Below are 16,703 nucleotides of genomic sequence, written 5' to 3' on the forward strand. Positions count from 1 at the left end.
AGCTCCAATATCCAAGCTCTCTCCCAAATAACAAGTGTGGCCCACCCTCCCATCTCTCATCCACACCATTAATCCCCCATCATCCTCCATTAAAAGTGAAGGTAAGGAGCTAAGGAGTCCAAGGGAGCAAGGAGAAGGAAGATAAGGTGGGTGATTTCCCATTATTTTAAATTTTAGGCCCATTTGTTGGTGGGACCCATGTGGATGTATGTGATTTAATCTAGAGGGCCCATAATGGCGGGGTTCCTCTACCTCACCGTATATCTCTCTCTCTATCTCTCTCCCTTTCTTTCTTTGTAATGGTGTGGATCCCACCAATGTGTTACATCTACCCCGTCCATCTACATCAGACGGTGTGGTCCACTCTATTACAGGCGATGATCCACACCATCCACTGTTTGGATGGGCCCAATGCACTTTTTTTTGTATATATATACTTATATATATATATGTTATATTTTATATAATATATATAATATATATAACTTAATATGTATTATATATATAATATGATATATATATTATATGTATATATATATATATATTTGGTGGGCCACGTCCATTTGGGACCCACCACAAGACATGTGTTTATCCACACCGTCCAGCGTCACTGGACGCTGGACGGGCGACCCCTCTGTGTTCCAAAAAAATAAAAGAGTAGGGAGAGGTGGGCCACACATGCAGGCCCCACCTTAATGTATATGTAAAATCCAAGCCGTCCATGTTGTTTCCCATCTCATTTTAGGCGTTGAGCCGAAAAATGAAGTTGATCCCCTTCCTTGGCGGGCCATACCATAGGAAACAGTGTTCCTACCTTCGGTTTACTCCCTGACGCCCCTGTATATCAAAAATAGCTCAATATTGGACTCTATGGGCTTGTATCAAGCCACAGAGACCCATGGCTGGAGTGGATCTTGTGGATGCGGGCCCCGACTATGAAAATCTGCAAAAAAAATTGCTTTTCAAAAAAAAAAAAAAAAAACAAAAAGGAAAGGAGAAGCAGCGCATGCTGCTGCTTGTCAGAGCGCCAGAGCGCTGCCTGCGCTCAACGGCGGACAGACGGATTGGTTGGGGCTCACGGCCCCAACTGTGGGCCCCACCTTGATGCATTTCTCCCATCCAAACCATACATCTGTGGGGGTCCACGCCAAAATTCAGCTGTATATGGAACTCCGGTGGGCCACATCATTTAAAATCATGTGAAGTCATGCCTAAAATATATAAAATCGTTGGTGGGGCCTACCTGAGTTTTGGATGCAAATGAAACTTGATTTGGACCCTTAAAATTGTGGGACACACACAATGAATGGGCTGGATTGTGAATCACATCTCGGTGGGCCCCAAAACAAAAAAAATATATAATAATAAAATTTTTAAAGTAGCAGCTGCAGTGACGAGCGGACGGTCGCTGGGGCCTCACGGCTCCAGCTGTGGGCCCCCACGGTGATGAGTTTCGATCATCAACACCGAGCATTTGATGGGTCCCCTTTGATTATGGTCTGTCCCCAAAAATCAGCCGTATACTGATCTCAAGTGGGCCACACCATCCAAAAATCATGTGAATATATGCCTAAAACATATAAAATTATTTGGTGGGGCCGACCTGAAATTTGGATGCGGTTGAAACTTGGTTTGGATGGTCAACTAGGTGGGACACACATGATGGGTGGACTGGATTTGCAAATCACATTACAGTGGACCCCTAGGTCCACGTGACCTTACAAACAGGTTGGCTGGCAAATAAATATTACCGTGGGCTAGGCCCACGTGACCCTATCCACGGGTTGCATGGCAAATAAACATCCTGGTGGGCCCCCTGGTCCCGTGACCTTATGAATAAGTTGGATTTCAAATAAACATTTCAGTGGGCCTTACCCAAGGTCCAAGTGACCTTATGGATAGGTTGAATTTCAAATAAATATTATGGTGGGCCCTAGGCCCATGTGATGGAGCCATATTGATGTATTTCTGGCCGTTGGGGAGGCCCACCTTGATATATATATATAAGGCCCATGAGATTAGGCCCATTCGACGTATTGGTGGCCCATGTCGAGGCCCACTCTGATATATTAAGGCCCATGTTACGAGACCCATTGTGATGTTTTCAAAGGCCCATGGAGTATGACCCATTGCATTGTACATGAGGCCATTGATGCGGCCCACCTGACTTATATAAGGCCCATATGAGGCAGCCCACTTAATGAACCTAAGGCCGTGGGGACGAGGCCCAATAAGATGTAAATAGGTCCATTACAATATGTGATTCATGGAAGGCCATTCCTTGGGAGCGATGTTGGTTTGACGTCCACATTGATAATGTTGGTTAAATGTCCGCATTATAGCTCTCCCTAAGGCCCACTGATAGGCCCATAATTATGGTAAGTAGGCCGTCTAGGGCCATCTCCATTATACCTAAAGCCCTTCTCTTTATACATGTTTAGTATAGATCCATGATTCATGATCATTCGCACCATATGTATGCCTGATATGAGGAGTGACCAATCATAGCATATGCCTTCGGGCCGACTGTTTATGGGCTCCCTGATAGGCGGAGTTACCCCATATAAGTGCATGGTACACGCGAGACTGTTGCATGACTGAGAGTGTGATTCATGCACTTGCATTTGTGTGATTGTAGTCACTGTATGCCCTAGCGACATCAGGGCCATAGCCTTCACAGACACATCGTGGATGGCAGGATCGATACCGAAAATACTTGGTTCTAGCATACGGGCGCCATAGATGTCCCCGGTGAAAATCCCTAAACCCGATGGTACCAGAGGATGACTTCAACGCCGAGACCGAGTGGATATACGAGTGCATGAGGGCCGAATACCGGAGGCCGCGTCTCCCACCGTGTCGTGGTCGGTTGGAAAGGAGTGTGGCCTTACTCGCCCGAGGGTAGGGGGCAATACTAGGCCGAGTTTGACCACTCGCGAATGGGTCCGCTATCGACGTCCCGGATAATTGGCAGACTATTGGTCGGGCGGATAGTGAGGTTTCTTACGCTTATTTGGACTATGCGGTAGGAGAGCCGCAGTGCCATTTGGAGTGTATTGAACCCGGTGATTATCCAGAATGAGAACTGTACTGATACATGATGAGGATTGGCATGCTTGAGTTGCATCTTGCATCGCATGGCCGTGTTATGGCCGATAGCATTCATATCTTGCACCGCATAGCCTTGGTACGGCTGATTGCATTCATGTGCTCATTACCATGATTCTGCATCACTCTGACCTTGCATTATGAGCACGCTTATATCACACACACACTTACACCACCCTCTAAGCTTTCTATAAGCTTATGCACGATTGATGCGTGCAGGTGACGCCAGGACGCAGTCGCAGCCATAGTCTCGCTGTAGTTGGAGCGTGCAGCTGAGCTTCTGGAGTTTTGCTTCTTTTGTTACATTGTATTTTCCCTTTCTGTCGCATTGTACTAAAAAGTTTTTTATCATAGTGGATTTTGTAGTGGTGTTCTTGTGGTTATTGTTTGTGGGTTATGCTTTTTGTTATGCTCATTATGATTCAGACTGATGATTTGAAACCCTCCTTGTAGTCTCCCAAGATCGAAACCTGGTGAATGGGTGCCGGGGTCCGAGAATGGGGTTCTACGGAGGCTGTCGGCGCCGGATTCGGCGATCAGGAATTTTGTGAGCCCGGTTCCCAAGTTCGGGGCGTGACAGTAGAAGACATTAGAAAAGGAAAAAAGAAGAGAAATGAAGATGGAGATGAGAGAGGCTATGGCGTACCCGAAGAATGCTCCAGCACGAAAACGTGGAAGTAGCAAACACTGGGAAGCAAACAACTGTTCGGTCGAGGTAAAGACTAGACGCTAGTCGGCAGAGCTCAGGCTTCATAAATCAAACAAATGAATAAAAGGGAGGACCAGAGTATTTATAAAGCCCCATGACCGCACATTTATTACTGAACAGTGCCACGTGCCAGAACAAAAGCCTGAGGTGATGCTTCGATGGATGCGTTGCTTCATGTGGCGATCTGGAATTCATTTAAGCAAAAGTATGACGGCCTAAATGAAAGCCGTTAACTCATGTTTCATCCGAAATCTGAACGGCGGCCTGTCATTAATGCACATCCCCTCATATCTCATGACAATGATCATGCTTTTTAGAATTTCACGTCAAGCGCCGACTTTTCAGCTCTGCGTTCGCCAGCAAACGACAAACCCGGTCTCGATTTAAAATTAAAAATTAAAAATAAAATTTAAAAAAAAAAACCATGTTGCTTGAAATTTGAATTTCGATTTTTACACTTTCAAACCAATTTAATCTCTTACTTCCCGAGCACGTACAGGATGAGCTCGGAAGTAGGGGGCACTATTGTGGGTAAAATTGAACTGATTTACTGCATAGGAAGTGTAAAATGTCTCGAAATTGAGTCAACTAGGGTACCAGATGAGCTTCCTAATTTGGTAGGACACAAAGTTCGGAAGATATAGAAAATGACTCTCCCGATGAATAGATGGGGCCTAAGCCGACCTCAAGTTGAGCCGCTTTAGGACAGGGTTCGGTGGGAGATCATCTCTCAAGCTGACTAGAACGACTACGACCAGAGGGTGAGATAAAAATTTCAGAAAGAATTCCGTCTCGAGCTAAGAAAGGAAAGATTTAGTACAATCCTACCCAAAGATCACGCCGATCGAGGCAGGCTCGATGATACTTTTAGAGGTAGATTCTTATTCAAATAAAGATCCTTTGGTGAATCCGGCAAATCCCACAGGGATACGTAGGTCTTGACATCACCTCTTCCGTTGCAATTGAAGGGAAGTAAGACAAGGAAGTAAGACAAAAAACTCAAGCTCAAACCCTTTAACCGAGTCTACCTACCAAACTTGGGCATCATAGAGTCCGTAGCTGTAAACGGCTACCTCATTGTGTACATCTCATTGCGCTCGCATCTGCGATTGATCATATGTTTCACTGGATATTCCTGATAATAGAAATAAGACCAAATCAACGCATTAGAATATCCTATGAGTGGATTTTAATTTTATTTTTTTACGACACTCCAGGGAATTTGTTCTCAACTTGATGGACGATTCAGATTTGATCAATTGGACCGAAGCAAACTTAAAGTGAGCATTTCTGTCCATGGGACTCTCCGGGGTCGACTCGGACCGAGTCAACTTGGACTGGCAAGACATGATCCAGTTTGACACCGCAAGCCACTTGGACGATCCTGTCCGACTCAACGAGTCTTAAACCCAAGTAACGTTCCTGTTTTAATTTCCTTTATAACGGGAGTAACGTTAACGATGGCAAAGGCTGCTACGCCCTCTGGGCTGCTCACCCGCAATAGCCGGTTTGAATTCCTAGGTCGACGTGGTGACCGGCTACCTTGGGTTCCCCGCGAAAAAGAGGTCCGTTAGTTTCATTTCGGAGAAGGGATGAAAGCTCTCTCTCTCTCTTATTTTTTATTGAAAGATTGGGAGCTTGTTCTTTGCTCAGCTCAATCGTCATCAGAACAGCCACCTTTCAGTTTTTAAATCTAATGATCTTGTAGTAGGTAGTGGCCTGATTATCTTTGGCAGCTGTGTTTCTATAGGTAGCTTTTTGGATTTTATTTATTTTTCTTTCTCCTCTCTTTGACAGAATTACAGGTTGGGTTTGTTAGTTTTGATTGGTTTTTATTGTAGAGTTGGGGATTCTATTTTTTTTCCCCTCTTGGGTTTTTGTGTTTTTGTTTGAATTCATCAAGTCAAGGGATTTTTGGCTTCGGTTTTCCCTTGCGGAGGTTGAGAATTCTTCTTTTTTGGTGTTTTTGCTTTTTGGGTTTGTTTCTTTGAATCCATGGAAGGAAACAAAATAATAATAAGAGATTGAACCAGTATGTGTTGGCGAATTTGAGGTTGGTTTTAAATAGAGATGGTGTTTTTTTTTTTTTTTTGGGGGGGGGGGGGGGGCTTTTATTAAAATTTGAAGAAGGAAGAAGATTGAATGTTTTTCTGTCGAGATAGATGTTAGTTGGTTTTCTGATCAACAGAAGTGAGGAAAGCTTGCTTGATTTCAAAATTTTCAATCACAGAGTGTGAAATTGTTGGTCTAGGAAGTCGTATAAAGTTTTATGGACGGATGTGGTTTTGTGGGTTTTCTATTATAGAGATTGAATTGAATTTTCAAGAATCAGGGTTTTCAATTTAAATGTTCTTGTGATAAGTTTGTTAATACGGGATTGAGGTGAGTGGAGATTTTGAAACTGTAAGTTAAGTTGATGAATTTGTAATGAAGGTCGAAAAGGGATCTGTGGAGAAGATGGAAGAGAAGAATAATGTATTGGTCGGGATCCGAATCGACAGCGATAGCCGAGAGTTGCTCAATTGGGCCCTCATCAAAATTGCAGAACCGCGCGATCGTGTAATAGCTGTTCATGTTTGTCGAGATTGGGGTAACATTGATTTCCTGCCTGCGATTTTCTTTTTTAAGGATCATCAACTTAATTAGCATATGTTTAATCTAAACTGTTCTGCCTTTCGAGTTTCTGATAGGATTTCTTTCCAGGTCCTTGTTCGAAAGGGAATTCGGCTGCCACTGTCTGCTTGATAAAATCATTAGATGATTATTTAGCTGTATATCAAGGTCTCTGTAGTGTGAGAAAGGTATGTGATTATCCCATGTTTTTACGACATCATTGCATTTCTTATTATACTCTTTCCTATTTACTTTTCCATTGGATGTAGGAAACTACTACTATGACTTACTTAAGAAACCGAATCTTCGATAGCAATTACCTGTTTCTTGTGAAAATATTCTGTAATTCTATGAACCATCCATGTAAAAAACCACCTACCCAAATGAATCTGAATTAATCTATGTGCAATTCATGATACTCAATCTCAAAAGCATTGCGTGGGCAATTTCCTTATATTGTTTCTTCTCAATCTCGGTATTCAGGTTGATCTTGTAGGTCAGGTCTCGCGGGGCAATTCAATCAGGAAAGTTCTGGTGAGAGAGGCAAAGCTTTGTGGAGCGACAGTGGTAGTTGTAGGAATGAGCAAGCACAACACTTTCGGGTAGGCATTACAAATTCTCAGACAACAGCATTCGGTGTATGGCAATTCTCTCTGATTATTCTTAACAGTGACATCTTTCAGGGATTCGCTTTCACTTGTTCGGTATTGTGCCAAGAGGTTGCCACCTACTATTTCAATCCTCGCAATTAACAACGGAAAGGTCATTTTTCAGAAGGACGCTACAAAACAGTTGTCAGGTTCGATCCTTAAGGTCCCTTGTGGTGATTTCCCATAGATAACCAAATTACTATACAGAATTTCAGTGTATCTGTCAGTCCCTTGGGTGAATTTCAATAAGGGGATGCTTATCTCTGTTTCATTGGAGGGTCCACTGCTTGGCAAGTGGCTGCATGGTCTGACGATTCAGAAAGCCATTTTGTGGGCCCTACTAATGATTGAAAAATCACATAAATGGGACAATCCTAGCCACCTTCGTTCCCCATTGAACATGGGCCGTTGTTGTGAACCATTTTCTGGAAGGCTGTTAATCATAGTGATAGGATTGGTCAACTGATATGATATTTATAAAGTTGCCCGTCCACCTCAATGTCCATCACATAGACGGTCCGGATCATCTTTCCATGAACCAGCACATGGGATCAGATCAGAACTATTTTAAGAACTCGTCACATTTTCATGTTGATTAATTGAATTTTCAGCAAATCTGAGGTGCAGCTAATGTCATGAATTCGTTGATTTTTTGTATTGATTTTTCTTAGACCGGTTCTTGTTTTGTAGGTCCAGAAAGAGATCTGAGGCGGCCGAGCCTTCATAGTATACTACATCCAAGCCTATGTGTAGATGCAAAAGTTATCATTCCCAGTCACAAAGAAGAACCTGATATTGGAGTTTCTTCTGTGTTGGAGACTGGGAATCCCATTCCCAATACAGTTCTCAACTCCGATGGTGGATTAACCAATGGTGTTGGAGACGTAAAAGAAATAGAAGTAGAACAGGATTCACCACTCACAGAAAAGGATGATGCAACGAAAACTGACAATAATGAAACCAGAAGCTCATCTTCATCTGCATGTCAAAGCGCTGTTGATTTGGAATCTTTGAAAGAAGTTGAAGATGACCATTTCTACCCTGCTCTTGAACCGCCAATCAAAGTCACTTCGAGCTCAATTTCTCATCTCATAAGAAAGCTACCGGAGTCTAAGCCTGGTTGGCCCCTTCTCCGAAAAGCATCCTCAGCAGGTTCAGAAGTTCTGAAAGAAAAAGAAGCCAGGCAAATGTCTGTGGTTGAATGGGTTATGCACCTTCCAAATAGATCTTCCTCATTGACTCCTCTACTTCAGATTGGTTCGGATAAAATGCAGAATCCTATTGGAAGAGCAATATCAGAGTGCAGTGATAAGAGTTATAAAAACTGTTTGTCCTCATGGTTTGAGATGCCTAAGGAGTTGGAGACAATACTAATAACTAATTCCTCTAGCTGTAGATGGTTCACTCGTAAGGAGCTTCAGAGTTCAGCCACTCCATTCTCTAAAGGTTCTTCCTTCACCCACTTAACTTGTTTCCAATTCTTAACCCGTCTTTACTTCGGAGTGCGTTTGGATGCACAATTGGATTGAATTATGTTAGTGTTGTGTTGGGTAATGATAAAGTGGCTGTTGGGCAATGATGAAGGATTGGAAAGGTGGTAGACCCTGGATAATGATGATGAATGTAAATCTATCCTCCATTACCATACAGGGTATGAAGAGATAGAGAGAGAGAGAGAGAGAGAGAGAGAGAGAGAGAGAGAGAGAGATGGTGGAATGGTGGACTCTCAAAACAGAAAAATGGATCAGCCAAGAGGCTCTGATACCATGTTCCGGGAGAAAATTGTATTAGAGAAGAATTTGTTCTCTAATTACAATTTTCTCGCAGATCTCTCGCAAGTTTCTAATTAGAGCCAATGAGATCACCAAGTTGCTGCCAGAACATTCTAGAACCACAAGAAATGCTAGCAATTCAAATCCCAAGCACTAGAAGTGTGCAGCGACCAGAAGAGCCAAAGATTCAAATCCCAACCACTGGAAGTGCCACTAGATCCTTCGACAGCCACCGGAAGTGCCAATGGTTCACATTAGTCAGTGAAAGCCCAGGACAATGCTAATAAATTGCAAATCCAGTTCAAAATAGAAGAAAGACATAATTGGGAGTGGCACCATTTCAATATATAATGATGACCAAATGTCTTATTTGCAACTCAATTTGTTTCGAGTTAGACAAGACACCATTGTAATCTCAATTTGAGGAATTGTCACCCTGTAAAGGGGCTAGACCCATTTTTGCATTTGCGCTTTATTGATTTGAAACTATTGCAATCCCATTCAATTGAGCATCTAAACAGTCTTAATCAGCATATTTACATAAGCTCACTTCTGTCATCTTCAACCAGAAAATTTAATCGGGAAGGGAGGATCTAGCCAGGTATACGAAGGGTGTCTTCACAATGGCCAGCCAGTGGCAGTAAAGGTAACAAAATCTTCCAAAGAAGCTTGGAAGGATTTCCTTTTAGAAGTTGATATCATCACTAGCTTGCAGCACAAACACATACTATCCCTCGTCGGTGTCTGCATAGAAGAAAATGATCTCATCTCAGTTTATGATTTCTTATCCAAAGGAAGCCTAGAAGAAAATCTTCAAGGTAAGCTTCCACAATGCTCTTTTCTTCCCACCCCAAATGGGTTTTATGTAGTTAACATCATTTGGTCTTAAACCAGGTAAAGGAGAAATTTCTGTATTACCTTGGGAGGTGAGGTTTAAGGTGGCTGTCGGAGTTGCAGAGGCTCTAAATTACCTACACAGTGACTGCTCTCGGCCAGTCATTCATAGAGATGTGAAATCTTCAAATATTCTTCTCTCCGACAAATTCGAGCCCAAGGTACTTGGCCGAAGAGACATTGTTATTATTTGAATCTTATAAATTCGTAATACATCTGTTGTATCTATTTGGCAGTTATCTGATTTTGGGCTTGCAATATTGGCTCCAGCAACTTCAACATATGTGACACACAGCGATGTTGTCGGGACCTTTGGGTGTGTTTCTGTTTTTCCTGCAAATCACTCCATGATATCAGATGATTTCCCTTCTTCGAATTCTAAGGTAGCTGAATAACTTCCACAGGTACCTTGCTCCCGAGTATTTCATGTATGGGAAGGTCAGCGACAAGATAGATGTCTATTCCTATGGAGTGGTACTCCTTGAGCTGTTATCTGGAAGAAAGCCCATCAGCACTGAGGGTCCCAAGGGCCAAGAGAGCTTGGTTATGTGGGTAAGGAGTAAGGACCTTCTCTATTCCATTAATAAAAACACACTATTTCTATTAAATTTTCATTAGCAAAGGTTAGTTATACAATGATACATCCTGTCATGAGAAGGCGACACCGATTCTAGAGAGTGAGGATGTGACGGACCTAATGGACCGAAATCTGGGTGGTGATTTCAACGAGAATCAAATGCAGAGAATGGTTATGGCGGCGTCTCTTTGCATTACCAGGACAGCTAGGCTCCGTCCCCGGATGAGTCAGGTAATCTCCTGTGAGCTCTTATCTTTTGTGGGTCATCAGGTAAAACCATAGCTTAATTAGTTCCAGATAAATGTGATGACCAAGCAAAGGAGTCAAGATCCTATTCTCCTCATATGGGCCAATGTGCCACATGTGCAAGATTGAGACTATTCATTAGATGTGCCCCACCATGTAGATTCCATGGCCTAAAAATTGCCTCTGTCTGGTCATTATTGGTGGACAACAGATTGGAAGAAATGGACAATTTAGAAGAAATGACCAATGTTCCACATTCGACTGACATACACATGCACGGTGGGGGCCCACCAGATGAATGGCTTCATGTGTGGACCAGTGGGGCTCTTAGTTATCATCCATCAGTGCTAATTCAAGAGGGACATGTATGTGCTTATGATCATTTTCATAATTAAGTAGTTCGCTTCCCTGTCTTTATTAAGTTATTCCGCAATCTCGTTCATTCAGGTATTGAAGCTTCTGCAAGGAGATGAAGATACCATGAAGTGGGCCATGTCTCAAGCCAATGATCCTGAGTTGGATAATCAGGATGAAGAAGCATATCCAGCCCCAAGGGTGCAGTCCCATCAACTGGGCCTCACCTTGCTCGAGGGTGATGATGATACATCCGTCAGCAGCATAGAACAAAACAACCATCGGTCCTTGGAGGACTTCTTGAGAGAGCGATGGAGCCGTTCATCGAGCTTCGATTAGACTCAGCTTAATTTTAACTCATTTGAGGATGAATTTGGCTGCCAATTTGGTTAGGGACATGGAACATGTCGCAATAATCCTGTACAATCAAAAGCTCCAAAAGAGATGTAGAGTTTTCCTCTAAAGCTTGAGAGGCGGAGGAAAAAAAAAAAAACCATAATAATATGGAAGTAAAAAAAAGAAGTCAATGTAAGATAGTTTCTATCAAAGAATGTCGTTTAGCTGCTGCAAGCGGCATTGTATATGCATTCAAAGGTGGCGTGCTAGTAGTTAGAAGCATGGCTTTGAGTTAGTTAACAAAATGAATTCAATATTGGCGTGCCTGAAGTTGGAAAATGGTTTGATTTTTGGAATACGACCACTGCGATCCATCATTCGTCATCCTAGTTTGACAATGGCCAGTAAAAAAGACTGATATGAAACCCCACCAAATTATAGTTGCTTAATGGTAGGTTATCAGGTGTGGAGAGCTCACGTGCACGGCATAACCAGCTGCTATTGGAGGAGAGTTTTGGGAGAAAATGACCTCCCTGACGTATTTTATAAAGAAAACAGTATGGTGGTGTCGCTAAATGAACACCAAAAAAATTTTAAAATTTAAAATAAATAAATAAAATAGTAATCTTATACACCATCTACCCCCATCCAAAATCGTAACGGCAATTGTTGATCAAGAAGGGCATATCTCCTACACAGGCATTTACCTATCATTGCATGACAAGGCTTTCCATCAACCCGTCAATCAGGGGCCACATTCCACCAGAAAAACAGCTAATGCAGAGGAATGCATGCATAGAGGATGGGTATGTGCACCACCTATCGCAATACCATAACTCCGTAACGATTTTATATTTGTCAGAGTTTTGGACGCAACTTCCACGGCTTTGAGGGCCTGTTTGGACGGACGCATGCTTTTGATGCAAACCGATCCAATTTTGTCAATTACTTTTCAGGGCCTTTTTGCTGCAAAACCAATGCGACTGTCTTCGTGCCAAAAACCAAATTGCGAGTGAGATTTAACGCACATAAATCTTCGGGTGTATTTGCATCCGATTGTTTATGGGTGGTTTCCAAATCACAATGGTTGGGTCTCCAGGCAGCCGTTGCAAAGCTGTGTCAAAACAGGGCACAAGATTCGAAGCCATATTGAATAAGTTCCTCTGTTTCTTATACATGATTACTCATTTTCTCCCGTTTGTATACCATACCACAGGAACACCCCTTACTGCTGTTAATGTCTTAAATCCATGTCATCGATAGACTGGTCTAGGCCATCAAGTAGAGTTCGATGCCATCGAACAGGTGCTTAATGCCATCGGAAAAATTTGAAAAACTCATGTTTTCTTGTTAGAACGTTTTGTTGTTTTTTTGATGCCGTCGAAGGGGTTCGATGCCATCGACAATATGTCAATGCCATCGAAGTACCATCGAATGTGTCATTGAGAGCGCGCACAAAATTGCGTAAGTGCGGGATTTGTTTTTTATTTCGATTGTGATTCTCATAGAGGTTATATATGTGGATGTAATCAGGGTTTGGTAGCTATAAAGGTGTTCTAGGTTTTCTAAATTCGTTCCTAGGGGTTTCGAGGGTATATAGCTGAGGGAGATTCGAGAATTGTTCAAATCGAATAATCTTTATCTCTTGTAAATTTCTGCTTTTATAGTGCATTACTATCAATTTGTGCCGTGGTTTTTATCCCATAAGGATTTTACCATGTTAAATTAGGAGTGTTTGTGATTAGACTTGATTGTGCGATTGTAATACTTTGCTTTATTCATCTCTATATGCTTCAACGGTCCCCCGACAAGTGGTATCAGATATTAACGTTGGAACGCAGTTTGAATCTGAAAGCATAATATCAATGATTTCTAATCTTAAGTTTGATATTGAGAAATACTCAGGAAAAATAATTTTGAATTATGAAATGTCAAAATGACCAGTCTCCTAGTTCAGCAAGGATTGGATGATGCACTCCTTGAGAAACGGCTAAAATATATGACAGATGATGAATGTAATAAGACGGATAAGAAAGTGAGAACCTCTATCCAATTGTACCTAATGGATAAGGTCTTCTATAATGTCATGAGAGAGAAAACTGCAGAAAGTACAAGGGCGAAATTAGAGGACATCTACGTGAAAAAATCTCTTGAAAATCGCTTATACTTGAAGCTTCAGTTGTTCAATCTGAAGATGGCAGAGGGGCCTGATGTTGAGGCCTACATTAGTAACTTTAACAAGATAATTTAGAAATTACTGGATGTGGATGAAACGATAAAAGATAAGGTTCAGGCATGCATCCTATTAAATTCTCTCCCGGCTTCGTATGAGTCATTCAAGAACTCATTGTGCATCTGTAAATCAACCATTAACATTAATACAATTATCTTAATCCTTCAAGGAAAGGTGATGAGAAAGAATAGTGGTGACGTGGGTGCCTCTATTGATGCATTGGTTACGAGGGGACGGAATTCTAAATGGGGCAGTGGATCTTCACGATCGAGGTCCAAATCCAGGGGCAGGGGCAGGGGCAAAGGGAAGTTGAAGTGCTAGAATTATGGAATATTTGGGCACATAAAAAAAGATTGCACAAATCCTAAGGTAAGAAAAGAGAATTTAGAGGCTTCTTCAAAGGGGGGGAGGGTCTCACACTGCCCTCTCTTTTTAGGGCAACCATGCATTTACACTATAACATCCCAGATGTTTCTGCATAAGTTCAAGTTCAATGTGTTGGTATACATGTTGTTGAGTGTGAAATATTGCATATTTCCCCTTATTGTACAATGGCTTTATATGTATAGGTGTGTTAAATTGGTCTAATTATATATGTTTTGCTATGCAATGTGATTTGGAGAGCTAAGATGAAAATGATTATTAAAACAAGGATTTTATGCTCAAAGAATACCAAGTGAATGATTAGATCTATGGAGGACATTATTGAAGATGGAAAAAAAATATGAAAAATCGCAGTTGAATAACAGAAATAACAAACTGTTCAATTCCACCTGAGGTTGGTTCGGTCTAACTGAAAGTGCACAAAATAATCCAGTAAAGAAAAGTAATTTTAAGACTTAATTTGGCTCGGTATGACCGAAGTGTTATTCGGTCCGAGGGTTCGATATGACTTGAGGGAGATAGAGACTTCATAAAAATTTTTAGAAAATTCGGCTGCAACCGAGAGACTAATTCGGTGCAACCGAAGGGTACAGTTGGTGCGCCCGAAACGTAAGAAATGTGTGAAAATCTAATGTTGGTGTAAAGTTGGTTCAAGTTTTTCTTATTTAAGGGGGTGATTTAGGTCAATCTAGATATGATTTAGGTTTAGAGAGAGAGAGAGAGAGCCTTTCACCCTTGGGTTTAGTGGCCTCGCATGGAAGAAATGGGAACGTGATTTTAACCCAAGGAGGGAAAATGGAATTTGTGTCCCTAGGTTAAGCTCCCGTTTCTCCCATGGAGTTGCATAGCTTTTATGGAGCCATCCTTCTCTGATCTTTTTGTTCTACGTTCTTTTTCATATTTTTGTTAGAGTTTAGTTCAATTACGACAATAGCTGACTAAATCTCTTAGCTAGGTCTAAGAGGTGAAGCTTGTAGTGATTTTTAAAGTTATACTTTACTTTGATTGGTTTGAATGTTGAACAATTCATTGATAAAGCTTTAGTTTTAGTTTATTTGATCAATTGTCGACTCCGGACACTTTAGATGCTTAAGAAGGCTAAGATTGTTAGCTTATCTCTTTTACAAGGGATTGAATTATAAAATTCATTAATCTATCATAGAATAAGGACACAATAAATGCTTTGAATACCCTATGCTCAATAACTTGATACCTTGTGTGGGAACTGAATCAATTGAAGTTCAGATCTATTTTAGATTGTGAATGATGAATTAACTACTCTATTAGCCGATTGAATAGGATAGGAATTCGATTTAAGTTGAGTTATCTAATTGAATCAAATGAATTATGCATTGAGAATGGATAGAAATGGATCATTGGTACTCTAATGTTTTTTACTATTGATTTTCTCATTATATTATTTAGTTTTCAATCATTACTTCATTCAATTCAAATTCCATAGTTAGTTTTAGTTTAATTCCAGTTTTAAAGTATTTTTTAGAATGCCCAAGTCCCTATGGATTCAATCTTGGTCTCATCAAGTTAAAACTACATCACAGCCCTACGCTTGAGATTGTCAACCCTTGGGTTCGATCAAGTTTTTAGCACTATTACTGGGGACTTCAGCTGCAATTTTCTGAAATATCTTAGGGTTGAAATTTTTGTAAGATTAAGATTAGTTTTCTCTATGTTTCTAGGTTAGTTTTTTCTTAGAATTCTAGATACTAACATTTGTTATTTATTTATTTATTTACAAAATCTAACCTAGAATCATCAATCGGGCACTATCCTTCCAACCCTCTTGCTTTAGTTTATTTCATATTCTTATTTTTCTATAGAAGTTTTTTTTTTTTTTTTTTGGTTACTGTAGAAGTAGGTTTAGGTTTAGAATTATGTTTTGAGTGGTTCATGCCCAAATGGGTCCGAGATAACACTCGGAAGGATTAGTTGAAGGATTGTCCATCCATTGCCGTGTTAGAAAATACCTAAGATCTTCTGAATTTGCCGAGAATATGGCTAAGAATCAACCCAATCGACATGCCGAGTAGCAACAAGATGAGAATGATGTGCACAATGGTCCTCAAGCTAGAACCCTACGTGATTATTTACAATCAACTAGGGTGAGCACCCCTTGCTGCATGATTTTTTCACATGATGCAGGAAACATGGACTTTAAACCAATAGTGATCCAACTACTTCCAAAATTTTATGGACTAGATTATGAAATTCCATACCTGCATATCAAGGAGTTTGATGAGATTGTAGCCAACTTACACTTCAACAATGTGTTGGATGATACCCTAAGACTAAACTTGTTCCCTTTTCATTGAAGGAGAAGGCCAAGTCTTGGCTTCACTCCTTAGGGCTGAGATTGATTGCGACATGGGCTGAGATGATGTAGGAGTTCCTAAAAGAGTTCTTTTCAATTCATAAGACTAAAACCCTTAGAAGGGTTATCATTAACTTTTCACAAAAAGAGGAAGAAACCTTCTTCCAATGCTGGGAAAGGTTTAAGGAACTTTTAAGTGCTTGCCCACATCATGACTATGAAATATGGCAGGTCATAAGCTTTTTCTACGATGGACTAACTTCACCCATTTATTCGTAGATATGATGTGCAACGAGGAGTTCATGAATAAGGATCTTGATGACGCGTGGGACTACTTTGATATGTTAGCTGAAAATGCACAATCTTGGGATACTTTAGCTAAGTTTACCCAACCCAAGTTGTCTCAGTCTGAGGAAAATAGATGAATGTACATCTTAACAAAAAAAGACAATGTCACTGTTAGGGTAGCCAGCCTCACAAGAAAACTTAAGGCCATGG

General features: G+C 41.0%; 1 protein-coding gene and 1 non-coding gene across 2 annotated transcripts; one reads left to right on the top strand and one right to left on the bottom strand.

Annotated features, from left to right (window-relative positions):
- Nucleotides 1–5,920: 5,920 nt before the first annotated feature.
- LOC131237135 (protein kinase STUNTED-like) lies at nt 5,921–11,877 on the top strand. Its single transcript, XM_058234798.1, has 11 exons — nt 5,921–6,407; nt 6,521–6,618; nt 6,914–7,032; nt 7,114–7,229; nt 7,771–8,526; nt 9,422–9,670; nt 9,747–9,907; nt 9,983–10,062; nt 10,151–10,298; nt 10,405–10,554; nt 11,017–11,877. The coding sequence occupies exons 1-11, from the start codon at nt 6,245–6,247 to the stop codon at nt 11,260–11,262; spliced, it is 2,286 nt and encodes a 761-aa protein (XP_058090781.1). The 5' UTR covers nt 5,921–6,244; the 3' UTR covers nt 11,263–11,877.
- Nucleotides 11,878–16,316: 4,439 nt separating this feature from the next.
- On the bottom strand, nt 16,317–16,422 carry LOC131238267 (small nucleolar RNA R71). The gene has a single exon (XR_009167673.1). It is a non-coding gene; the product is annotated as a small nucleolar RNA R71 (small nucleolar RNA).
- Between the last annotated feature and the right edge of the window lie 281 nt (nt 16,423–16,703).

Source organism: Magnolia sinica, chromosome 2 (genome assembly GCF_029962835.1).
Source record: "Magnolia sinica isolate HGM2019 chromosome 2, MsV1, whole genome shotgun sequence".
Lineage (NCBI taxonomy): Eukaryota > Viridiplantae > Streptophyta > Magnoliopsida > Magnoliales > Magnoliaceae > Magnolia > Magnolia sinica.